Source organism: Salvia splendens, chromosome 11 (assembly GCF_004379255.2).
Source record: "Salvia splendens isolate huo1 chromosome 11, SspV2, whole genome shotgun sequence".
Taxonomy (NCBI): domain Eukaryota; kingdom Viridiplantae; phylum Streptophyta; class Magnoliopsida; order Lamiales; family Lamiaceae; genus Salvia; species Salvia splendens.
The window spans coordinates 3,751,219-3,777,327 of record NC_056042.1 but is presented as its reverse complement, the minus strand read 5'-3'; the positions used below and the strand labels follow the sequence as shown (position 1 = coordinate 3,777,327).

Sequence of the window (26,109 nt, the reverse complement as noted above, 5' to 3'; positions counted from 1 at the left end):
TTGTATTTTTTTTTCGTTTTGCACTCATTAATTAGTGAGTAGGTTTGAATTATTTCCAAATTATGTCGTTTTTTATATTTGCACAAATCCCTATCCACAAATGTCCAAAGCTAGGGAGGTAATTGGTGAAAAGGTAATTAACAAAATAATTGTAGATAGAAGAAAACTATTGGTCAAATTAATTTTGTTAATTTATTTTGCTAATAAACTTGTCGCGAGGCGTCCACCTAACCACTACTTGCATAGATTGTAAATCATTTACGTTTATTTTTAAATCGTATTTCACGGTATTTATTTAATTAATAGCATTACAAAAATATCCTTCTAATAGCGTTTAATTTTTGTAGTGTTCAGTGATTCAACAAAATCAATCAACATGTTGGAGCATTTGGACAATCATTTTGATGATTGAAATTAAAATAATTATTACAGATTTAATATAATTGACCGTTTAAATGATTAAGAGTGAACTACGCAAATGATCCATGAACTATGCGTTTTGCACGCAAATGGTACCTAAACTTTAAAAATATCGTGGGTAGTCCCTGAACTAAGGTGTAATCATGCACATTTATGGTACTTTTTCACTATTCATCACAATTTTACACCCCAAAATGCTCCCAAGGCACGAAGGACATTTTTGGACTTCCATATCTAGGTACTATATTTGATAGTATTTTCTTTCTCTCTCTCTAGTACTAAATATGATATTTTCTTATAGTTTGAGTACCTAAAATGATACTACTATTATTTTCTTCATTTTATGTCAGATCTTTTTTCTCTCTCTTTCTCCAAAACTTTTAGAAATTAAAAAATTAAAATAAAAAATAATATGAAATTCTTAAATATATTAATTATAAAAATTAAAATTATATTTATTATTAAAATAATTTATAGTAAAATTTAATTTTGATTGTGATTTGATTATTTTTTTAACATTAAAAATCAATTTTTTAATTAAAACTAAATTTTAATTTTTAGTTAATTCTATTTTTTTATATTTAATATTTAAAAAAATAATTGAATCAGAATCAAAATTAAATTTAGATACAAGTTATTTTGATAATTAAATTTATAATTTAAATTTTATTTCATATTTAAGTATTTCATAGCAGTATTTTTATTTTTATTTTTTAGTTTCTAAAAGTGTTAGAGAAAAAGAGAGAAAGAAAGATGATTAGACATAAATAAAGTGATTGAAAAAGTGAAGTGAATAATATCTTTTTAGGTACTCAAACTATAAGAAAATAGGAGTACTAATAGAGAGAGAGAAAAAAACATCAAATCCAGTACCTAGAAATAAAAGTTCATAAATGTCCTTCATGCATTGGGGGACATTTTTTGTGCAAAATTATGATGAATAGTGAAAAAGTATCAAAAATGTGATTACACCTTAGTTCAAGGACTACCCACGATATTTTTAAAGTTTGAGTACCATTTGCGTGCAAAACGCATAGTTCATGGACCATTTGCGTAGTTCACTCGATTATTAAAATACATGTAAATTTGAATAGTTTAGATAAGGGCATAGTAGTATGGGATGCGCAAGTACCATATTGATATGTACCGATGCGTAATCGGCTAAGCAAATTTAGGGTTGTTATAGGGTTTTATTTTTAATGTTTTATAAGTATTCAACTTATATTGTTTCTATCTACATACATCAATTGGTTTTGATCCACTCAAATTTAAGCCAGTTCATTTAAACTAAGTTGCTATTCTATATAGGTTTATAGAAATGTAAATAATAATTGGTTGAAAAAGTTCGTGGAATATGATGTTCATTTTTTTATATTGGTTTATAATAGAACGTGAATGAATTGAGTTAGCAGAATGTATATTTAGTTACTCCACCGGAAAGTGAAATGTGACTTTTATTATGAGACATATCGAAATAACAAAATTAGACTCTTATTTATGGGACGGAGGGAGTATAAAATAGTTACATTTTTTCTAGTAATTGTTTTTTTTTTCTATTGAAATTAAAGTTGAAAACGACAGAAAGAGGTTGCCATATATTTCTAAGAAACTAAATGCATATGAAGGAAAAACGAAAGTGTATATGACTTGGTTTGATGTTCATGTTATCTAACTAAAATTGTGATAGAAATGAGGATACGCAGTATATGTAGAAATTATATAATTGGAAAAACAAAAATTAAACAACCTCATAATAAATTAATTTACGCAACCGCCCTCGATTTTCATACTATAAAACAGAAATCAGCACAAAACACACAAGTATAATACGGAGTACTATATACACTCAGATTAATTTAAGTCTAAGCTTACGCCAATTCTTCATCTTATAAATCAATGTTTTATTTTAAAAATAAAGCTTGTTAGAAAAAATACGAGTACAAAATAACACATACACTAATCCTTATAGGTGACTTAAATTCCCAATCTAATAATTGAGGGAGTTGGTAGAAGTATCTTACAATTCAATGGTTCCAAGTCTTCGAGATTAAGGAGAATAATTAAAATGGTGTTGGATATTAATTAATCAAGTTCAAAATAATCTTTGATTCAATTATTATAATATGTTTTTGATTAATTGATTAGAAGTGGGAATCAAAGGATAATAAAAGTCACAATTTCAATATTTTAAAAATTGAATCTGTAACGAATCGATGAAAATATTGGTTCATGGTTCAACCGGCCGGATGAATATTGATAAAGTATACATTTACTTAGTATTTTTATATTATTGTCCATTAAATTGGCTAATTTTTGGAATCGAATATTCAAATATGGAGTACATAATTGGATTTTAATGCTCGAACTAGATAGGACAATGTTATAATTTGCAAACAAACTGATTGAGCCGTTCAGTCCAATTTGGTTTTTAAACACTGCAAAATTTTAACTTAAGAACTTAATTTCATGCTAATATATGTTTATCTGGGAACTCGATGACACCACAATCTTATGTTTCGATCCCTCCTTTGAACTGTGTTGTGTTTACATCTATATACTTTCTTCATCCACAAAAAACATAAGTGTTAAAAATAGAACGTTACGCCTAATCTATTGCTCACTTTTGTATCTTTCTCTTTATCCACATTTTTTCTTTCTACTATATTAAAAAAAAAATTCTTACTATATTTTCAACACATGAAATTGAAGAACTGGGATGAAACTATAAGGGTGTCATAAACATGATAAATCACAAACACAAAAAAAGGGGGTGAGAAAAGAATCTTATCTTTTTTTTAAGGAGGATCAACGATGGTTCCCCATCTACTCCCCTAAGTGACTCGGACCCCCGGCCTAACGGTCGGAGGTGAAGGGTCTTACCACCGAGCCGCGCTTCGTTGTCTGGGTGGGAACAAACGAGTCCACCTACCTCCCCCAAGCACGGGTCCAGCCCCCCCCCCCCCCCCCCCCCCCCCCAACATGGGTACAGGCTACCTCCCCCAGCTCTTGGATCCAAGCCAATGAACCCATCATTGTCTGGGTGGGAACAAACGAGTCCACCTACCTCCCCCAAGCATGGGTCTAGCCCCCCCCCCCCCCCAAACCCAAAACATGGGTACATGCTACCTCCCCAGCTCCTGGGTCCAGGCCAATGAACCCATCACCCCCAAGGGAAATTAATCCCCAAGATGCGCCTCCAATGGCTCGAACTCGTGATAAATTGTCCAACCCTTTTATATGTCCCTATCTATGTCCTAGTTTATGTTATGTCAATTTCCTATATCAAGTAGGATCTTAAATGCTATACTAAAAATAATTATGAACTATTACAAATAGTTAATGCCTAATTGTCTACCGTTTATCGTCAATGCCATCTAGTCAATGCAAAGTGAGTTTTAAAAGTATTTAGCTTTTGTATGTGTAGGGGATTTTTTTGGGTTTGATTGTCAGTGCCAAGCTCTGGTCCTTATTTTGATTGAACTAAAGTGGATGAATTTTAAGCTTAGGATTGTGATAAAGAATTAGAAAGAGAAGAAGATATATATGTATGTTTGTGATTGTTTGTATAAGTTTTTATCTTATGCATACTTAGATTGGTGGGCTCAATGTTTATCTTTGACCAGCTCAATGAGAATTGTTCATAAGATATATGATACCAAAGAACTAAAATTAATCATACTAGCCCTCTAGCTATTTCTGTGGAATAAGTTCCTATTTATGTGCGATAAATTATTTGTACTTCTACTTCTCTTATTGTTTAATTTAAACAATAGAATTGAATCTACCTTTCAAAATTCTTTTATTATTTTTTAAATAAAAAATTACTTCAAATAAACCAATTTTTTATTTCTTTGAATTTTTCCTTTGAAACTGTTAAGTCATCGCAAAACTTAGTAACATGCACTTAAATCGTCGATAAAATTTCTTGGCGATGAATTTTGCGTACGATAAAATTTCTTGGTGATGAATTTTACTTAGTACAGACAATTTTAAATTTTTTTTATGGGTAAATAAATTTAAAGGCCGAGCCACAGATGATCGACCATTTGGTCTCTAGACTCTCTACTCTATATTGAAGACCCATCTTTCATAGTATCAAAGTTTCCACTTTCTTCGTTGCTTCGAAATTAAAGAGTATATAATCATGAGCTAATAGGATTCATTCAAATTATTAGATTCGAAAATCATATTATAAAAATAACATTAGACTTTGGGCTTGCAACTTGAAGGTTGATGCAAACCGATTTTAAATTCATTCGCAGATGCTGTCATTATTAATGTTGCTGCCGTAACTAGGTATGATGTGGCATGAGCATGATTACGAATTAATGTTGCTAAACAAGCTAATTAGAACATAACCAAGTCAATTAAGCCCTTAATTCCAAGTTTTTAAGAAAAAATTGAAAATTAAGTGGAAATGTATAGATTTGATAATGGACACATCCGCAAAGAATGGGGTATCAAAGATTTTGTAGTTTATTGATTAATTTCAATAGACGAAGAGTTTGAACATTCTAAGGTCGAAAGTGATAAATTAACGAAATTTAGAGAAAAAATAATTTGGAAGGAATAATTGTAGAACCTGGGTTATCTGAGAAAGGGATATATAGCTAAGTGTTTCGATAAGAATTACAGCACTATCATGGCGACAACGAAACGTTTTGATAGATACCCATTTGCACAGTGTTTTTGACCGAATGCTTATCAAAGTACATTGAATAGTTTCATTCACTCACCTTTTACTATGACTGCGACTTCTATTGTGAAGTTAATACGATGACAAGACGTAAACTAATTACAGACGCATTCCCTCTTCATTAATCTTCATATTGGCATTAGCAATAAGGCCCCCAAAAATAGTATGCCACAAATGGAATTCATCAGTAGACAACCGGGACTGATGTCGGCATTAGCAATAAGGCCGAATTTAAATTCGGCCTTATTGCTAATTCTCAAAGGCTTCTACTACTGTTGATAACGAGTGTCGCTTTTAAAAGTGTAGAAAAATTTTCAGTTTCAAAGTGTATAAGAATTTAGTACACATCAAACTGTCCTTGAGAAATGGAGTAGATATTTTTCTGATTATTAGATTCAGTATTATCAATTATGTTAAAATAATTTTTTAGGGATGTTAGGTAGCAAAATGAATGATCCAATAGAAAAAATAGCCTGTGTTGTGAGCAACCTTTGCCTAGGTTGATAAGCCTTGGCATCATACCGTTGGCCAACGCAACTACTTTCCACCCATTTTCTTTATCGCATTTTAATCTCGATTAAGGTAGCTACATGTAAAAAAAATACTACAAGATTGAAACATATAGTAGAGGATACAAAAAAGAAATCAAAAGACTGACTTTCAACGAGAAGGAAAAACAGAAGAGCACAACTATGAAAATAACATGCATTAACTCGCATGTCACACACCAAAGTGAACAAAAAGAGGCTGTGTTTTCGAGACCGAACACTAATTTTGTTGAAATTTTGGTGCATTAGAGCACGTATGTACTGGTCCGGCGGTCCCAGATCTTTTAAAAGACCAGAACATCAGATTCTTGCTAAGCTAGAAAACAAAAGAGGCTGCCATTTTCACACAAAGCATCACTTTCTTCAATCCCCTCCCCGAAAAAAGTTTGGTGGACACACGCATATTCATATGACTTACACGGAGCATTTCTTTTCACTCGTAGCACTCGAGAGAAATAGATAGCACATCAACAGAAAATAATAGAAACCGGGCGTCATCTTGAATGAACTGCATTATTTTCAAATATATAAAACAGGGAAGCGTGGAGATGATACCATCTTAGAAAGGGTGGTAAAATCCAGGCATATGTTAGTAGCCAACACTTGTTGCGTGTAGAAAGGCAAGACAAGCAGCTTCTGATATACAGCAATGCCAGTATCAACTTCGGCTGCAGTGGATATAAAGACATCAATATCGAAAGTGAGAAGCTATGTGAAAAAGGCGATATCTATTCATGGGAAAACATGCATGACTTTCCGGACCTTCTTGAAGTTTGAAGATGGTTTCAGATCTTTCTAGCTATTAACGCCACATTCCTTGGAGATAATATAGGATCAAATAAAGGCACCATAACTGCCTCACTGAGCACATTGCTCTGCTCCTGGAGATAAAGTAGCCTATCGAGCAGCAGTAGAGTTTCTAAAATAGGTCCTAGAGCAGCCCGTAGTGTCCAATACGGCCCAACAAGTCCCTGCACTTAATAATGTTATTCATCTGATACAAGAGAATATACTAAAGAAAACTAAACGGGCACTACCAGATACATATATTAAAAGCCAGTAGCCTTTCATAAGAGGGCTAAATCACCTAAATATGTGTAGATTATAGGCATACACGAAAGGTCAGATTGCATGTAAACATGCTTGACCATGGAAAACTCTATCAAGCCACATTCAAAGGCAAATGACTGCTTGTCGTTCAAGATTAATAAGGCTCAAAATCAGATTAATATTCAAACAAATAACAGAAGTACCATACTTCCTAAACCAGGATCTCAATGAATCTTTTTATCTTTCAAAGCTATTCTTTTCAACTATGTAGCATCCTTGCATACACAGGGCTAACAATACTACATTTCAGATGGCAATATTTTATCATACTGCTAAACCTACTAAGTTCAGTTTAACAACCAAGCCATGTTAATATTAACCTCTGAGGAGAGCAGCTAATCCAATGGTACTCAAAATGCTCCCTAGGATCTGAAGCTTTGTTTTTACTGTACATTCTCTATTTAACTTTTGTTCTAATAACTTCCCGTTAGTTAAAAAAGTAAAATGTAAAACGAAATCCATGCTTCACTTCATCTGAAAAACAAAAGTAACAAGTATCCGTACCAAAGGAGGACGGAGTCCTCTACATCCTATTCCTACAAATATATTATTGGCAACATGATGATTTAGCTCATGTTTCTTTAACATATTTTTATCAACACCCATTTAGAAAATTTTCAGGATCCAAATGTCAATTGCCCAAATTTGTGTCTGTATGTGATCCTGATCATGTTTCTCAAATTAACCCTAAGCCCTTCTCACATCAATGAACTGAACTATGTGGAATGCTAAGAAAGGCAATCATGATGGAGGACCATATTTATAATCACAAGATTTATCTTTTCCTTCTAAATTTGGATACGAGAATAAACAAGCAAAAACGGAACATCATCTGGATCAACCAAAAAATAAACATAAAACATCCGGAAGAAAATCAAATATTTTAGGAAAACTAACTTACAGAAAATTCTTCTGTTTCCCTCCACACACTAGAATATTCAATATCCTGTGAATCATTTAACTCAAGCCGATCTAATCCAGACTTACAAAACTTCACAAACATGGAGTATCTACCAACATCATGAGACTCTTCATTTGAAGATTCTGGATACGAATAAGGTTCATTAATCAAATGATTTCTAGCCCAGGTGGAACCTGCAAAAGTAACATAATATAAATTATATAGCCATATGCAAGATAGAAACTAGAATTTTCTATTAGCTGGCCTACAACTATACTACAGAAGTCAATAAAATCACAGGTTTCTCTTTCCATAATTCTAGGGTGAGGGGTTTCTAGGTCCTTGCGATTTATATTGCCATCAACTACAAACCATGGAATGTCAAATGATACTTAGAAGATTTCATAGAGAGAAAATAACTTTAACTTCATATACTGATAAGCCAACAACAGCAAACTGGGATTCAAGAAATGAAAGACCTACAATTTTTCTGAGAGAAAGATTCAGCACTATCAATCGAATCTGCATCCAAAACCATGATCCTTCTGTTGTGTTGGCGGCGTATAGCCTTGCCTTGACGGCCTATGGAAGGGTTTCTAAATATGGCTTCAGGATAGTACCGGAACAGAACCTTCAACAGAATCATCATGATCAGTGAAACTTTATTAAAAAACGAACTGATTCATGCATTTTACTCACTAAACGTAGTTATTGCTCATGGTCACCATAATATTCAGCGCAGCTAACAACTGACTTAATCAAAGGAATGCTACTGCTAAATTTAAATATAGGTTGCAGATAAAAATTCCCCCAAAACATGCTTTGGTCTGTACCATCTGAAAGGAAGCACGAAATGCATGAAGCTCAAAATTGTGGAGGCCAGCCGCTTCTCCCAATGTTCTCCATCTATCCGGACTCTAATGAAATTAATCAAGGTTAGCAAAATAGTTGACCCTCACAAAAAGGCACTGGAAATATTAGTACTGTATATTTTTAATTTTTTAAGAAAGGGTAAATAAATAAAAGCATATGAAAACATTCGTCCAAACATGGTCCAAAATATTATCTGAAGCAGCACCCTATAAAACATAATAATGCACTACCGGTATCTTTCATTGGAAGTAGAAAATTGAAAAATTAAGTCTACTACGTAGAATATAGATTCCCAATTTTGTTGTTGGATCAGCAGCATCAAATGAAATTTTATGCACCTTGGAATCTTGAATCCGAGCAATACCAAGCCAATATTCAATTTAGCATTGTATTAAAAGACATGTCAAAACGAAAGCTACCTGACAGGCTAGATCACGGGCATTTCTTCCTAGCCTGAAACTTGCAGATTTAGTGCCTTTGCTCATTGGAAAACCATATAGATTATCTGCCTCTGCGGTGTCATCTTCAGATAATAAGTTATAACAACAACCAATGCTTATCACTGCTTTAACTTCATCACATTCCATGAATGTCCTAGATACAAATAACAAGATTTTAGTCACAGAGCTTAACAAATTAAATGCAGAAGCTTCGCTATGAGGCCATATAAAAGAAACATTGATGAATAGAATACTATAGCAAATTGCAAATAGTGACACCATCAATATCATTGCTACCTCACAACCTTAATGCTTGATTACTAAAGAACATAAGGTGTGTGTGTGAGTTAGCCAAGCGGTAGAGAGGTTAATGCCTGAGACCAAAGGTCTCAGGTTCGAGTCCTCCGTGGCGCGGCGTTTAAATTTAAATTCATTTAACCATCTAAAAAAAGGAACATAAGGTAACTTTTCCATGTCAATATATCATGAAAACTCTACTGAACATAGGAAATTATCTGACTCCAACCTAAGCATTGTCACTGAAAGATCTCCACAGGCATGAAGTCCGGCCAGAACCAATGAAGAGTTGGCATTCCCTTTCAAGGAAGAGGGAGATTTACTTCCATTAGTTTCTTCTAGGGATTTTTTTTCAGCCTGTCCCCTGATAATCGAAGGCTTATCCAAATCATCAACCTGGACTAAAGAGCTGCTGACATCTTTCAACATTGCAGGGGATAGCACTTGGCATGTAACTGTTCTGGGTTTGCTGAAACATTTATTTTGTAATCTGGTACAAGAATTCAATCAGTCTCTAAGGCAAAATAAAATTCTCCCAGTCAGCATACATATTTAGGAAATATAATTCAACATAAATCTTTATTCAGCAGGTAAATGCAACAAACAGGCTTGGCCAATAAAGTTTGCGCACGTGTGTGAAAAAAAGAGCAGGTCTATGAAACTTAAAAGACCCACAAATATAAATATAATAAATAAATCCCGTACCTAGATTTGCATAATTTAGCTGCATAGTATTTCTCAATTCTTTTAGCCCGTGCATCTGTGATGCTCCCATGGTGGGAAGAGGCATCAATTGCTATTACAGAAAGACCATGCTCAAAGGAAAGAACTTGAGAAAGGTAACCCTGCAAAACCAAACCATGAACCCATTAAACATAAAAGTGTCTAGAACGAGTTAAAACATACAATATCCCTGACTATACATTAGCTAGAATGCGGTTGGAGTAAGCATTTATGTATATAAAACCATGAAATGCAAAGCGAGAGGTACCACACCTGCCCCGAACCAACATCGACAACAGTGTCGGCTCCAACTCTCCTAGCAATTGAACCAATAACAGCAGCAAGGGCTTCTATCTACTCAGGCAAACATCAAATACGAGTAAGTTACCCCTCCAAGTTCCACCAATTGAACTGTCAATTAAAGCCAAAAGACATCACATTAACTTCTAATTTATGGACATGTGGTTACAATCTACTTCAATACTACCGAAATTATTCAGAAACTTATACATGCAATTTTTACAGGCAAATTCGTCTATCTTAGACCTTTTCTATTCCAATTCATTTGGAACTAACTTCATAACTTGTGACCTGATTGCCGCAAGTGCATCATCAATCAATGAAAAGGAAATTAAGTTTCATTAGTAGCTTTAAGATTCCACTCATAAAATACAGGATAGATGAACAAATTCTGAGGTCAATGCTGCTTGATACACAACATACTAAGGAAATACTACTTTCAAGGGAATTAAAATATTCAAAGGGGAAAGAGGCGAACATATGGAGCCTACTTCGTGTTTTTTCTTCCGATTCATTCCTTGCGAAATTACGTTATTCAGTTCTGCTACTCTCACACCTGGGAAAGCCTGGGAAGACAAATGAAGAAACTCAACCAAAAATCCGCGCTCATAATGAATTCTGGTAAATTTGCTAGGTATTAGAAGCCGATTGTATCAGTAAAATTCCAGGATGCGTCCACAGAATGTTCTGTTCTCAGCTCACTGCGGCTGAAGCAAATAAAACATGATGCCATATACCACTAAACTAACATGTTTCAGCCTCAACAATGCAGGAACAATTCACTATCAGTATTAGTCCACGAAACAGCTTATAACGAATAACTCTAAGCTGGAAATACCTTCTGCATATCAGCCTGGTTGCGAGGAAGACTAAGGGACCTCACTGTGAGCACATATTCCTTGAGTGAAGCAGGCCAATGATCCTGGCATCATGTAAAATTAGAGTGATTTACAAATTACATCAGCCACATTCGCAAATGAGACACCATACTGTGCAAAGCATCACGGTTTAATTACCGATTATGTCCATTTCCCCTCCTAGTGAACAATTAGTCAGGCTTCATGAATTTATGCATAAAAAGGTAAACTTACATAACGCAAAACCAGCCACCGACCACAAAACAGACTATATAAAAGCACAAAATCAATAGAATGAAGGAATACCTGGACCACACCAGAAGGAATTTGCATCAGTTTGTCGACAGGCTCTCTACGCAGGCAATCCATCCACTCTCCATCAACTGCTTCCCACAGTCTATCCTGTTTACATTCCATCAAATTAACACACAAAAAAACATACATGAAGCGAACGAGTTTTTCAATTGCTGTAATTCAATCTAATAGTCAAGAAATTCACCTTGTAGAAGTTGACGACGTGAGCATCTAGGAAAAATCGGTAACGTTTGAGGAAGTCTATTATGCCATGGATCCACTCCAGAGTTTCGCTTGCCGTCCTGCACGAGTATCTGCGATCGCCGTCTCCGCCGCCGCCGCCGCCGCCGCCAGCCATGCCGTCGTCCTACAGCGGCAGCTAATCTTGCTGAGTTCTTAAAATTTACCACTGCTGTATTTTTTGAATTTTTTTATTATATTTCTCTCATTTTCGGCCCAACAGAATAGGACTTTGGTTTCCTAAGTTGGGCAGGGGAATTTGTTGGGCCTAATGAAGTGTAGGCCCATAATAGAAATAAAGAGGCTTAAGCTTTTCAAGTTTGAAGCCTTCACCACATTATTTAAGATATTTAATACGATTATTATCTCTAAAATATAAATAACTTTATAAAAATTTTGCAATAATGAATCCGACATCACAACAGTATCTAATTCGATTTTGCCAATTTTTGTGGTTCTTGGACAAGCACGATGGTATTTTATCACACGTGGTGGGCATCACAACATATCAATTATTATACATCAGATATTATTTCATTCTCCATCTCTTATAATTAGACTATTTTTCAGTGTGTGAGTGTGTGAGAGAGAAAAACTAGAAGTCCAAGTGATTTTGATTTGGGTTGTGGGGTCAATAAAATGTGACATAGCTGTCAAAATCCTTGAGTGATATCCAATAATTGGTTGGGATTTGCGGCTCTCCGCGCCACCACATTTTGCCGTTTCCGGGAAGCAAGGTACATCCAAATCTCGGTGCTCCGGCTACGGAGCTAGCAACCACCGACTCTGCCACGTGTCTACAATCCAGCTGTTGTATTATCTGGAATATTTGTGGCCATGCATATTCAAATTAAGTTGAAATTTGTGATTATATTACTACTAGCAAAGTTAGAAAATAAAATTCATGGGATTTGACATTAGTAAACATCATTGTCTGCATGATTATCGTTGATAATGAATGATGACAAGCGATGATGAACAAAAGTAACATCAATCAAGAATATTGGGACTAAGGTGGCACATCTTAGGGGCGATCAATCTTGCGACGCCACTTTAATTAACCGTTAATTGTGTAGTAAATAAAGACGTTCGATATCTTGAGTTCATCCAAGTTGTTCGATTTTCACACAATACAACATATGAACAGAATTTTGTAACTATATTCAAATTAAGAAATACTCCCATCCCATTCAAAATAGTCATCTTTCATCATCAAAAAAAAGCCATCTTTCCTTTTTTTTTAATCTCAAATCTCAATTAAGATGTCCATTTTCTAATTTTAGAATTAACTCGATCTCTCCCATCTTTTCTTAATTAAATATACTTCACCCGTACCACAAAAGATGTCACACTTATGGGATAGCATGAGATTTTAGGAGGTTTTGTTTTATGTGTTAAGTGGAGAAAGAAAATATAATTTTTATAATAATGTGAGAGAGACCTTTTTTCAAAAATGGAAATGTGACATTTTTTATGCAACAAACTAAAAAGGAAAGTGTGACATCTATTATTAGATCGAGGGATTTAACTACTTTCTACTTTACTCCACTAAAAATCTCATTTCAAATCTCGTGTCACTCAAGAATATGGTGGCAAAGAATATCGTATGTACAAATAAATAATCAAAATTTTCTTTTCAATCGACTTTAAACCGAAGTAATTTATTGTTTGTACAAATGAATATTTATGATTTTCTCTTCAATCGAGTTTAAACCATTTGTGGTACGACAGTACCCTAAATAACTTTTCTCATATCATAGTATTAGAATATTTATCTAGATCTGCGACTATAAGATATGTACAGAATAATATAATTAAAAAAGCAGACACGAATAGGAAAAAAAAATAAACTAGATGTTAAATGTTAATGTCTTTTTTTTTGTTAAATGTTAATGTCTTAATGATGAGTATATTCCAACAAATGGAGTATTTAATTTCATTTTCTGCAACTTGGTGCATAATAAAATAACTGACCACTAAAATATTTTCTCAGCTTTAATCCTTCCAACTAAAAAATACTATTCGATTTATAATGCTTTAGAGATATTCCAAATCTGTCATTTCAACAGCTACCACTGAAATATTTATGTGAATAGTGTGAAGGTTTTCATGTGAAGGGTTGTCGAAAGAGAAGACAGAATTGAAAGTTTTCAGTTTTCACCAGAGGAAAACAAATTAGTTTTCAAATAGTTTATTTTTATTATCAATAACTTCATTCTAATTGTTTGATCGTGCTTATATCAATAACTTCATTCTCGCTGGACAATATTTCAATCACTTTTCTTTCTATATCCTTCTTACTTTACCAATTGTGTATTAAAACTCGTACAATTTCAAATGTTATGAAATTCGATATCATTTTGGACAATACTCCAATCACCTTTTAGTGACGAATGAATTATGAAATTCGATATCATTTTGTACATAAATTTAAAGGTACATTTTGAAACAAGACCTCTTTTAAGGTTACTTTGGTGAGATAGCCAATCTCAGAAAACAAACAAGAGTAGAAACTTGATAGGGGCTCGGACATCATCAGCTCACCCGATCATGGGCTGCCTCTGTCACGCCTACCGTCGCCGAACCATCAAAACTATCGCCCAAGATAGAGCTTATCTTTATAATACATTTTGTAATCTTTTTAATATCATTTGGATATCTTTTAATATCTTGCTTTAATTGCAAGATATTCTTTGAGTTATAAATTAGATTGAGTCAAATCTTTTTGGGTTTTCTTCTTGATTCTTTCCCTAGTCGAATAGTCGAATCAAGCAGGAGGGAATTCTATAAATTATAGAATTCCCTTAGATCGAGTCATTGAGAAATATGAAATAAACTTCTATTCTCATTCTTGTTCCAAACCCTAATATTTTCGTTTTGTTCTTCTTAATCGTTCGAGTGCTCTATTGCTACTTCGATAGGATACAAAATCCTATCAATTCTTCATAATCGTTCGAGTGCTCTATTGCTACTTCGATAGGATACAAAATCCTATCAATTCTTCATAATTGTTCGAGTGCTCTATTGTTACTTCGATGGGATACAAAATCTTATCAATTGGTGCTTCCATTGATTTACTCTTCCTCCGTCCTTCGAGTGCTCTATTGCTACTTCGATAGGATACAAAATCCTATCAATTGGTGCTTCCATTGATTTACTCTTCCTTCGTCCCAATCCCAATCGTTCCCTCAAAATTCTCAAAACCTCAAGCCAATATTTTCTACTTTTTCTATACAAAATCCCACGTCCTATCTCTATTCTTCCTCTTGAAGAATTAAAGCCTTCAACTTCTCTATTGTTCAACATGACTATCAACACACAAGCGAAGGATTCGCCTGACGACGTACATGAGTTTATGCTGCAAGAACTCGACTTCTTGAGGAGACAGTTGAGCGAGGCCATCGATCGCCAACGCTTATTGTCTGGTGTTGTGGCACCTCGTTTTTCTGGCGGAGATCCCACGAGTGGATCTTTGGTATCGAGAGGTATTATGATTTATCCTTAACTACAGAATCGGATCGCCTCGAACTGGTACCTCTGTTAATAGATTCTCCAGCGTCCGAATGGCTCTGTTTCTTTCAAAAGAACAACCCGGAGGCATCTTGGCAAAAGTTTCTGTTGGCCCTTCGTCGTCACTTTGATCCAGATTTCTATGAGGATGATGTAGATCGATTTTCGGAGGATGCCTTGAAGCTATGCCCGAAGTTCGCTGCGTCCCATGCCGAGTCACACGCTAACGCCCCCTTACTCCCAAGGACGGCGCCGTAGCTGGCGTGCCGATCAGCTCCGTCTGCCTCGGTCGATCAAACTCCACCTGCCCCTCCGTCGATGTCGTTCCACCTCCGCCTGCCTCGGTCGGTCCAACTCTACCTGCTCCGGTCGATCCAACCCTGCCTATCAAGGAGACAGTAACTGTTCTGGACCTGCGCGACACGCTATACCACTTACCGTGGAGTTCAATGTCCGCCCCCAATCCTCATATTGAATCGAATTTCAAAGAGGGGTATGATGTTTCGTCCAATGATGGCAGTAATAGTTAAGATGACTTAGGTGAGGACATTGTTCCGGGTTTTAACTTGGTGAACCATCCTGAATTCTCATTGTGTGAGACCGACCCTTCATCTCAGGTTGTTTCACTTCCGGCAGAGACCGCAAGGGATCCACCCGATCAAGAAGCTATTGAAGCTACATTTAGTAGTCATCCTCGTCAGCTTACGAATCAGAAAGTCGTTGATTTTGATGATACAAGTGATTCGGAATTAACTGAGGAAGTAGACGATGAAAAATAATTAGGAGGCCATCAATTTGCTCCGGAATCAGACGAGGAAGTTTCACAGGTAATTGTTGACAGTCAATTTGGTACTCAACGGGTGAATGTGGCGTCTATCGATATATTTGCTAATGAGAGTGGTTACAAGTCTATTATTAGCAATGGGAGTTTGAATATGAATCTGGAATCGAAGAATATATTTGCTAATGGAATTGATTTTGATATGGATGCAATAAATGATGTTAGTACTCCAAAGTCGTATGGATATTTGCGGGTTGAGGTGCGGTATATTCAAGGGGTTTTCAGCCATGCTGCGGCTCTCATAGATCTATACGGTGATGCTCGCATTATACCTCAACGTGAGGCATTTCCCAGCCGAGTCGTGCATTATGGGATCTCCGAGATTGAAGCTAACTTCGGATTCGGAACAGTGACAAAATTTTGGAAGAATTCTGATCCCAGATATGCTATTCGTTCAATAATAACAAATTCTTGCACGGAGCGTAGCGAAGAATTAACCTCCTTAAGGGCTCTATCGGGTAAAGTGAACCGCCATTCCATCGTGGTGCATTTGTGTACGATACGAAGCAGATGTTACAAAGCCATGAGAATTATGTTCGGTCACAAGAAGAGTCAGTCTCAAAGAGTGATGAAGATGCTACCTTTAGGCAATTGGCTTGGCATCTCCGATATTTTGAGAAGAAAAACGACAATTTTACTTCCTCAAGTTTTGCTTCGCAGAGTCCTTGATCATGATTTAGATGATATTGGAAATAAAGCCTTCATTGACGATGGTTTCAATTTAGAAGAGCAAGGAGGGTGGATTGCTGTTGTAGCTCATTTTTTTTAAGGTATTCCTTGAAACCCCGGGAGTGTTGGAAGAGGTCATTCTTGACGAGGTTGACCAACAACGGTACCAGTTAGCACGAGGCACGAGCAAAATATAGCAGATAGAATACCATCGGAGATGAAATCCAGAGAGAGAGAAAGAGAAAAGCACATAAATGTGAGAGCGCATGGGACATGAGAGCATCCGCAATGGCGGACGTCCACGCGGAATTCCCACCGGAGTGCGGGAATTCCTTGGCAGACGTCCGCCATTGCGCGTCCCTTCCACGGATACGGAATTCCGCGAAGGAATTCGCTGTTTCGCAGCCGTCGGCGGAATTCTGCGGGGAATTCCGCGCGGACGCCCGTGGAATTCCCGTTTAATGCATTAAATGTTTTTTCGGTTCCTATATATACATCCTGTTGAACTTTATTTCATTCGCACCGCTTGTATTAACAAGTTTCTCTCTCTCTAAATTTCTTTTATATATTCGTAATGGCCGGTAGTGGTAGTGGTAGTGGTAGTGGTGGTGGTGGTGGTGGGCATTGTGAACACATGATGCGGATGATACACGCACGTGTGCGGGAGGCCGCTGAGAGGAAGGAACAAGCGGCCGTGGCGCCGGCGGTGCCTCGACCCATCCATCGTCGCACTATAGTCTCCCGAGATCACCTCGCTGCCCACAGGCGGTTGTACGAGAATTACTTTGCGCCGGAGCCATTGTTTGGGGAGAACCTATTCCGGCGACGGTTTAGGATGCATCAGCCGCTCTTTATGCGTATCGTGGGCGCTTTGGAGGGTCGATACGGGTATTTTAAGGTGCGGGAGGATGCGGCTGGTAAACTCGGTCACACGCCAATTCAGAAGTGCACTGCCGCAATTAGGTAGTTGGCATACGGAGGTTCGGCAGACATGTTCGACGAGTACCTCCACATCGGCGAGATGACTGTGCACGACTGCCTGAATTATTTTTGTCAGGGCGTTAGAGAGATTTTCGGGGATAGGTATCTTCGGAATCCTACCCCCGAAGATTGTCAGGCTCTGTTGGATATGCACGAGAATCAGCACGGGTTTCCGGGGATGTTAGGCAGCATAGATTGTATGCACTGGGAATGGAAGAACTTCCCCGCTGCCTGGAAAAGGGATGTACACTACTAGTTTCAAGGCCAAGAATCCCACGATGATCCTTGAAGCGGTAGCTGACTACCGGCTGTGGATTTGGCATGCCTATTTTGGAGTAGCCGGGTCGAACAATGACATCAACGTCCTCAGTCGTCTCCCCTTTTCAACGACCAGTGCATGGGCGTCGGTCCGGCCGTTAACTTCGTCGCCAACGGCAACCAGCACAACATGGGCTATTATTTGGCGGATGGGATATACCCGATGTGGCCCGTCTTTGTGAAGACGATCAGGTGCCCAGCATATGAAAAAAAGATATACTTTGTGCAACGTCAGGAGGCAGCACGCAAGGATGTGGAGCGGGCATTTGGAGTGCTACAGAGTCGATGGGCGGCAGTGAAGGGTCCCGCACGGCTGTGGTATGTTGACAGCATCGCCGACATCATGTACGCATGTATTATCATGCACAACATGATTGTCGGAGATGAAGCGGGTCCAACCACGGCGTGGCCACTAGCAATGTCCGCATGGGGATACCCCACGACGATGTCGATCGAGTTCGTGCATTCGCCGACATGCGCCAAAAACAAGCCCATGTTCGACTCCAGAACGATATTATTGAAGAAGTATGGCAGCGGAGGGGTCGTCATTGATGTGGGGGTGAAGCATTATTGAAATGTATATTTTTAATTTGGTGAAATGTACTTTTCTTTTTTTATTAATGGAATATTTTTCCCTATTTGTGTCGACTATTTAATTCCGTAAATTTATTACTTCCGGAAATTGTTTAATTTGTGAATTTGTGAATTTTTTTAATTGTGGGAATTCCTTCGGGAATTTCGCAGGGAATTCCGCCACTGTGCAGTGAGAATTCCTTATGACGTGGCAGTGCAGTGGAAATTCCTTATGACATGACAGAAGGTGTTTTTGGGAATTACGCGGGGAATTCCTCCGGAAATTTCGCACTACTGTGGATGCTCTAACGAGGGAGTTAATGAGGCGAGTGAGACTAAAAGGACCTCTCGATAACCTTATGGAACAATACGTGGCGATTATCATGCATTTCTTAGATAAGTGTGGATCGAAAAATGATCTGATGGACTTGATTCACATATAAATAAATAAATATGTGGGCCGTATTGCCCAAATATCACAATGTGTACTTGACAATTAATTTAGATTATGACAATTAATTTAGATACTATTCCATAAAAATCGATAAATTATCCTATTTTTTATGTACTCCTATTTGAAAGTTAGAGAAGAGATATCTAAATTAGGCATGAAAAATATCACGTGATGTATTAGTGAGGGGACACCACTGCGGCAAAAAAGAACCTCTATATGTATACAAATCAATCATTTCTCTTTCCATTTTTCAGTAATATTTTTCGGACAATCATGATATATAGGCATTGATTCGTTTTATTACATTGAAGTACTCCATTTTTCCGGAGGTTCTACTTTAAAAGCCAAAATTAATTTTGATTAAATTTGTCTTCAATTAGCATAATTTTGATGTGTTTCCCTCAAAATTGAATCCTAGTCCTGCACTCGTATAAAATCAAATATTATTAACTTAATTATAAAATTCGATCGCGATACTTATTAAATAATTAAATGTCAGAAAAGCACAACGTTCGCTTGAATTTGCTAGTTTCAAATAATTGCAAAAGTACTACAATTTCAATTTGGCATTTTCAATTTTCTTATTTATGGTATCCCAATAAAAGGAAGTGTTTCGAAATTTTAGAGAAATAAAACTATTTCAACATGTTGTATGCCTATTCTAGCAATTCAGTTTTTCTCAATATAGTAATTACAAGCTCAATTGGGTTCCCAATATATGCAAATAAGCACAACCGATCAAATAAAATTTTACATCCATATTTTCATTTACAATCATGTATAGGCTTCACTCTAGAAGACGATACTACTAATTTTACTATAAATTCTATAATCACATGAAAAGGAGAGAGAGGCATAGATCCAAAACCAAAAGCACAACACTTTTCAAAATATTGTTTGGATTGTAGGGGCGAAATATAAATAAAGAAAATGGTTTTTGGCTTTAAAAATCATAAATTTTTCATGAATTCCGATTTTTCCCACTAACTTTAAGATAGATTTTTAAAACCACAAACTTTCAATTTGTTTGCTATTTTCCAACCCGACCAGAATACCAAATCTCCGGTCAAAATTGTCCAACGTGGACAGTCGGAAACATGACTTTGAAACTAATTTTTTTACCGTGAAATAACACTATTTTTTTAATTAAAACTTAAAATTAAATAAGTAATCTTCAAAGAAAAATTATGGAGATGCAATCTGTAATTCTGGAGCTCTTCAATCTGCAAAAAGTTTAAGAAATAATCTTCAATGAATTTCTGGAGATGCAATCTGCAATTCTCGAGATACTCCTTCACCGAGAGCTCTTCAATCTGCAATTCATGCTGCCAAAATCTCTTTCTCAGCTCTGCATCAATTCTCTCTCACAGCGCGCGCAGCTTTGCAGCCTCCATCGAATTGAAGGTAGCTTGAGCGATCAGATGCAGCCACTTCCGTTCCCATCTTCACCGGGGATCTTACGTCCAGCCTCCGTTCTTGTCTAGCTCCTGTTCAATTCACGTTGTCTCCTGTTCAATTTCATCTCGCGAAGATCCGCTGCCGACATTACTGCTGCTGCCCTTGTGTCGCCTCCACCGAGTGTTAGTGATAAACAGAATGTGAACAGACTGATCAACTGAAAGGCGTGAAGAACACTTTCAGATCAAATATATTTGACGGTTCTATCAAAAATTTGATCGGATACAATTCAGGTGTAAAACAATTTCGTATGTCTTTTTCTTATTCTACTTTTCGAACCAGAAATCGATCAATATGTAGAGGTTTAGGATGAAACGTTGCATCCCTTCATTTCACAACCGAAAATAACTGATTGTTGGCGGGTTATAAAATTGCAATTTCGTCCTTCAATTATCGAAAATTCCATTTCCGGATGAAGATTTCTGCACAGTAACTTTAATGGAAATAAAAAATTTCCAAGCTGACCTGGACCCCAGCCAGGGGCTCTGCCCCTTGGACCCCGCTCTTGGGGGCGCTGCCCCCGAACCCCCGTTTAATCATAATGAATTCAAATAAGTGTGCACTCCGCACTTCCAACTTATTTGATGTCTCGTTATAATTATATTGATCAATCAAGTTAATCCAATTACACTAAAATATCCAACACCGAGGTCTACCCTGTCGCTGGCGTGCGAGCCGGAGTTGACTCCCCTCTCTATCTCTGTTCTCCTTCTTGGAAAACTCCTCTTTTATTTCTAAAAACCCGCTGTCTCTTCTTCCTTCTCACGGCGTCGGCGTCGGCGTCGCCTTACCTCCGTCTAGCTCTCTCTCTCTCGGCGATGAAACCATCTCCGTCTGTCTCCGCCGCCTTGCTTCTGGATACACCCTAAAGCTCGTCTGACAGTCACCGCGGCGGTCAGCTCCGTCCCTGTCCGCGAAAGTAGAGAGGTCGCTTCTCTCTCGGTATGTTCCATCTCTCCGTTGAGGGGGAGCAGCCGCGGAAGATGAAGGGTGGGAAATGGGAATTCGGCAAAATAGTATAGACACATGGCATCGCCAAATAGGACTTCACTTATGATTTTACTGCCAAATAAGATTAAAAATGACACATAGACCAGTCGGGTTTCACCTCTAACCCGCCGTGGGAAGAAGCAAACAAATCGAAAGTTCATGGTTTTAAAAACCAATCTTAAAATTGGTGGGAAAAACCTGAATTCGAGAAAAGTTTATGATTTTTAAAGCCAAAAACCCTAAAGATAAACCCATAGAACATCCAAACTTAATCACATTCTTTGTTTGATGCAATAAATACACCTATTTTTATATGGGCTGTCAATGTATGCCTTCACACATGTACCAATTCCCAAAATCTAATAAGTATTATTATTGTTTTCTACTTATGATTACACAGAGAACATCCAATATAGCTCATATAAAAAAAACGTGTATCAGTTTTTCTATCCCCAAGTACAAAAATACGATTTTTTACTTATTTCTAGTAAGAATATAAACATACCTAAAGAATCTATCATTATTTTTTTAACTTCCTCAAAAGTAATTCAAAAATTAACCTCTATCTCGCGTCATTTTGTCTCTTTTTAAACTGATCAAAATATGTTATCAAGTTCATGTCTTCACCGATCACGGATTCGGACACCAAGTACATGACGTTGGAGAAGTGAACATAGAGCAGATCGGTAGGTGATGGGGTACGAACTAAACCCTAATGGCAAGCCCAATAACAGTGACGGCCCATCAGCCCAGAGCCCAAGAAAGAGTATCTGTTCGGCACCAAAGAGTTCGGCACGACCAAAGAGTTCGGACTCGGCCTACAGCTCGGTAAAAGCCGACCAGTCAAGCTCTCCTCTCAGATCGGCAAGAGCTGATCGGTGAAGTCCAGCAGTTCGGTCTCAGCATTCGACCGAACTAGGAGTTAGTGGACTCATGAAAGGCCTCCACGACCTCCACTATACCCACGATCTATTTAGTGGTACGAAGCAGTTATTGAGCAGTTATTGCTCACCCACGATCTTGTTAGTGGGGCTGCAAACCACGATCCTAGTTCAATGTATAAATAGAACTTAGATCAGATAGAAAAGGGTTAAGCTCTCTAGAGATAAAATACCATATAGCAAGTCTGTGTTGTAAGCTGTAATCCCAGATCAAGCAATACAATCTTGCCCTCCCTTCTTCCCGTGGACGTAGATTTACTTCAGTAAATCGAACCACGTAAATTCTTTGTGTCGTAGTTTTCATTCTCTACCAGCATTTACTAACATCAGAAATTCGCGGATCCATCACTGGCGCCGTCTGTGGGAAACAGAGAACAAAATTTGTGATAAAGCGAATTTTTGATCCATTTTTTCCACCCAAAAAATGCATACCAGATCGCAGAGTACCCGTATTCCTGCCCGTGAGAACCAGGAGGAAGCCAATCCATCCCACAGGTCTGGAAAACAGCCTAGGGATAAATCCACCACCAGTTCTCATGGCGAAGGAACAAGCCGCTCCAAAAATCGTCCCACTGAGTCTTCCCAGCAGCCCGATTTGAATGAGGCTGTCAAGCAGTTTTTGGAGGCGAAGCAGGAGGAATTCTTAACCTTCCTGCGAAAAAGCCAAAAGCAGCAGGAGACGAAAACGGCGGATTCTCCTTCTCCCTCCGCACAAGAAAGTCACTACCGCAGTAGTGTCGCATCTCCCAGGAGAAAGAATCCCCGTCCCCCACATGTTCCAGTTCCTCCTCGGTACCGGAATCACAGGAGAACTCAATCTCCTCCATACCGACGAGATATCGGATTCGCCGTGTACGGAGCACTGAAGACTCCGTTCTCGGACGACATCACCCGAACTCCCCTACCACAGAACTACCGAACTCCGTCGATGACTTACGACGGGCTCGTGGACCCTCACGATTTCTTGGGGCGCTATCAATATAACATGGCGAACCAGGGTCTCAACGAGGTCCACATGTGCAAGCTGTTTCCCGAGCTGCTCATCGGGAACGCGAGAAGGTGGTTCGATAGCCTCCCCCAGGGCAGCATCAGATCTTACCGAGATCTAATGGATGCCTTCCACAGGAGGTTCTTTCAGAAAGCGGAAGCCCGAATCACTTCGGCTCAGCTGCTTTCCATTCGTCAAGGTCGCGACGAAAAAATCAGCGACTTTATGACAAGATTCCACAAGGAATGCCTGCAAGTAGACAATCTCAACGATCTGCTTGTCATCTCGGCATTCCAAAATGGAATCCTGCCCGGAGCTCTCTACAGGAAGCTCGTTGAGTGCGGTCCGCAGACAGCTCAGGAAATGTGGGACATTGCGGACCAGTACTCCCGGGCCGATGAGGCAGACCGTCGCAAACGGTCGTTAGACAGCTCATCGTCCCGAGGAGACAGAAGGAAGCCCGATCATAGCGATCAGGGGCATCCTCGCCGGACTCCATTTGAAAGAATTCAAAGGGCTCCGGTGCAAGACAGATTGGGACCTCGTCTCAATCCCGAGAAGCCGCCCGCTCAGTTCGTACCGCTGAACAAGCCGAGAGCGGAAATTTTCGAACTGCACTCTGACCTGTTCGAAAAGCCAAAGAGGATGACGAAATCAGCCGCGCGCCGACCACAGGATAGTTACTGCTCCTACCATCAAGACCACGGTCACGATACTGAGGAGTGCAGAAACTTGGCTGCAGGTATCGATGTTCTTGTGAAGGCAGGGACATTGAAAAAATACCGAAGCAAGCAGCCAAAGAAGAATAAAAAGCAGAGTGGTGCGAACTGCGCTCCTCAGGATCCGAAAAGGCAGCCGGATCCCGAAGACGATGACGAGCCGCAATATGATGGAGTAATCCAGACTATTGACGCGCTCCCTGCCGGGAAGACCAAGTCGTCCCTAAAGTCAGAACGCAGAGGCTCCAATCGAGAGGAGCCAACGCATAAAAGGCTGAAGCAGGACGAAGTGATTACGTTCTCGGCTGCTGATCCCGTCCCGGCCATCTCTCCTCACCAAGACGCCATTGTCATCCAAGCCGGAGTGGCAAACAAACTGATCCACAGGGTGTTTGTGGATACAGGAGCGTCGGTTAGCATTCTTTTTAAAGAGTGCTTCGACAAACTAGAAGTGGATCCAGCTCGGCTCAGTCCGGCTCCGCTTCCCCTGAAGAGCTTCACCCAGGAGGACACCCGCCCTGAAGGTATTATCAGCCTTCCGATCACGGTGGGGAAAGCGCCTACTAGCTCCAGTACGATGATTGAGTTTTTCGTGGTGAAAGCTCGGTCCCCGTACAACGTCATCCTGGGAAGAGACTGGCTCAACACAGTTCGGGCCGTTTGCTCCACCTATCACCTCACCATCAAGATCCCTACTAAAGGAGGGATAGCGGTCATCCGAGGTGACCAAAAGAGAGCAAAGGAATGTCTGCAAATTGCGCTTAGAAGTGCCGAGCAGTCAGATCGGCACCACCAAGCATAGCAATCACAGCAGCCGGAGTCAGAGGCGATGACCGAAGTCATACCGGAGCCGAACTCGATGACAGTTCAGCTGTACGAAGACGATCCATCCAGAACGGTTAAGATCGGCTTCGTGGGAACGCCCCTACTTCGGGAAAAAACCATCCAGCTCCTCAAGGAGTATAAAGACGTCTTTGCATGGTCTCCGTTGGACATGACCGGAGTGCCCCCCGAGGTAATCACTCATCGGTTAAATATTGATCCTTCAGTCCGGCCGATAAAACAGAAGCAAAGACTCTTTGCGGCAGAACGAAGTCAAGTCATCCATGACGAAGTCCGTCAATTATTGAAGGCGGATGTGTTATTCGAAGTGAAGTATCCTTCGTGGGTGGCCAATCCTGTCATGATCAAGAAAAAGGAAGGAGGATGGCGGATGTGCATAGATTTCACCGATCTAAATAAGCACTGTCCCAAAGATTGCTATCCCCTTCCGAACATAGATAAAAAAGTAGAAGCTTTGATAGGCTTTGAAATTTTTTGTTTTCTTGATCTGTACAAAGGATACCATCAAGTTTTAATGGATGAGATTGACGCTTCAAAAACGGCCTTCATTACTGATTTCGGCATTTTCGCTTATAAAAAGATGCCATTCGGTTTAAAGAATGCCGGAGCCACTTATCAAAGGATGGTAGACAAGCTTTTTCGGCACCTGATTGGAAAGGAGGTCGAAGTGTATGTTGACGATATAGTCGTCAAAAGCAAAAGCACTTCGGAGTACGAGCACAACCTCAAGTCCACTCTCAACGTGCTCAAGAAAGCCAACCTCAAACTTAATCCCCAAAAGTGTACCTTTTTGGTAGATTCGGGAAAGTTTCTGGGTTGTTGGGTTTCAAAGGACGGACTCAAGGCAAACCCCTCAAAAGTTCAAGTCGTTCAGAACATGGCAATGCCGAAGTCCATACATGACGTGCAAAGGCTAACCGGATGTCTAGCCGCACTGAATCGATTCCTTTCCCAAGCAGCCGAAAAGCAACTGCCGTTCTTCAAGGTGTTGAAAAAGGCACCAAAGTTCGAGTGGGGAGCCGAGCAGAAAAAGGCCTTTGACGAGCTCAAAAGTTATCTAGCCGAGCTTCCTATTCTCTCTGCTCCAACCGAAGCCGAAGTAATATTCTTATACTTAGCGGCATC

The 26,109-nt window shown here is 38.8% G+C and overlaps 1 protein-coding gene across 2 annotated transcripts; it reads right to left on the bottom strand.

Moving 5' to 3' along the window:
* Positions 1–5,758: 5,758 nt before the first annotated feature.
* On the bottom strand, positions 5,759–11,873 carry LOC121756279 (methyltransferase-like protein 25). 2 transcript variants are annotated; one of them, XM_042151779.1, is made up of 13 exons: positions 11,665–11,873; positions 11,472–11,567; positions 11,147–11,230; positions 10,800–10,874; positions 10,282–10,362; positions 9,991–10,130; positions 9,515–9,775; positions 8,968–9,142; positions 8,509–8,592; positions 8,159–8,306; positions 7,676–7,869; positions 6,427–6,635; positions 5,759–6,332 (listed from the first exon to the last, which is right to left on the bottom strand). In XM_042151779.1, exons 1-12 carry the CDS (start codon positions 11,815–11,817, stop codon positions 6,450–6,452), a joined length of 1,677 nt encoding a protein of 558 aa, XP_042007713.1. In that variant the 5' UTR covers positions 11,818–11,873; the 3' UTR covers positions 5,759–6,332; positions 6,427–6,449. The 2 variants fall into 2 exon arrangements, with proteins under 2 accessions (XP_042007713.1, XP_042007714.1); XM_042151780.1 differs by lacking the exon at positions 10,800–10,874.
* Positions 11,874–26,109: the final 14,236 nt, after the last annotated feature.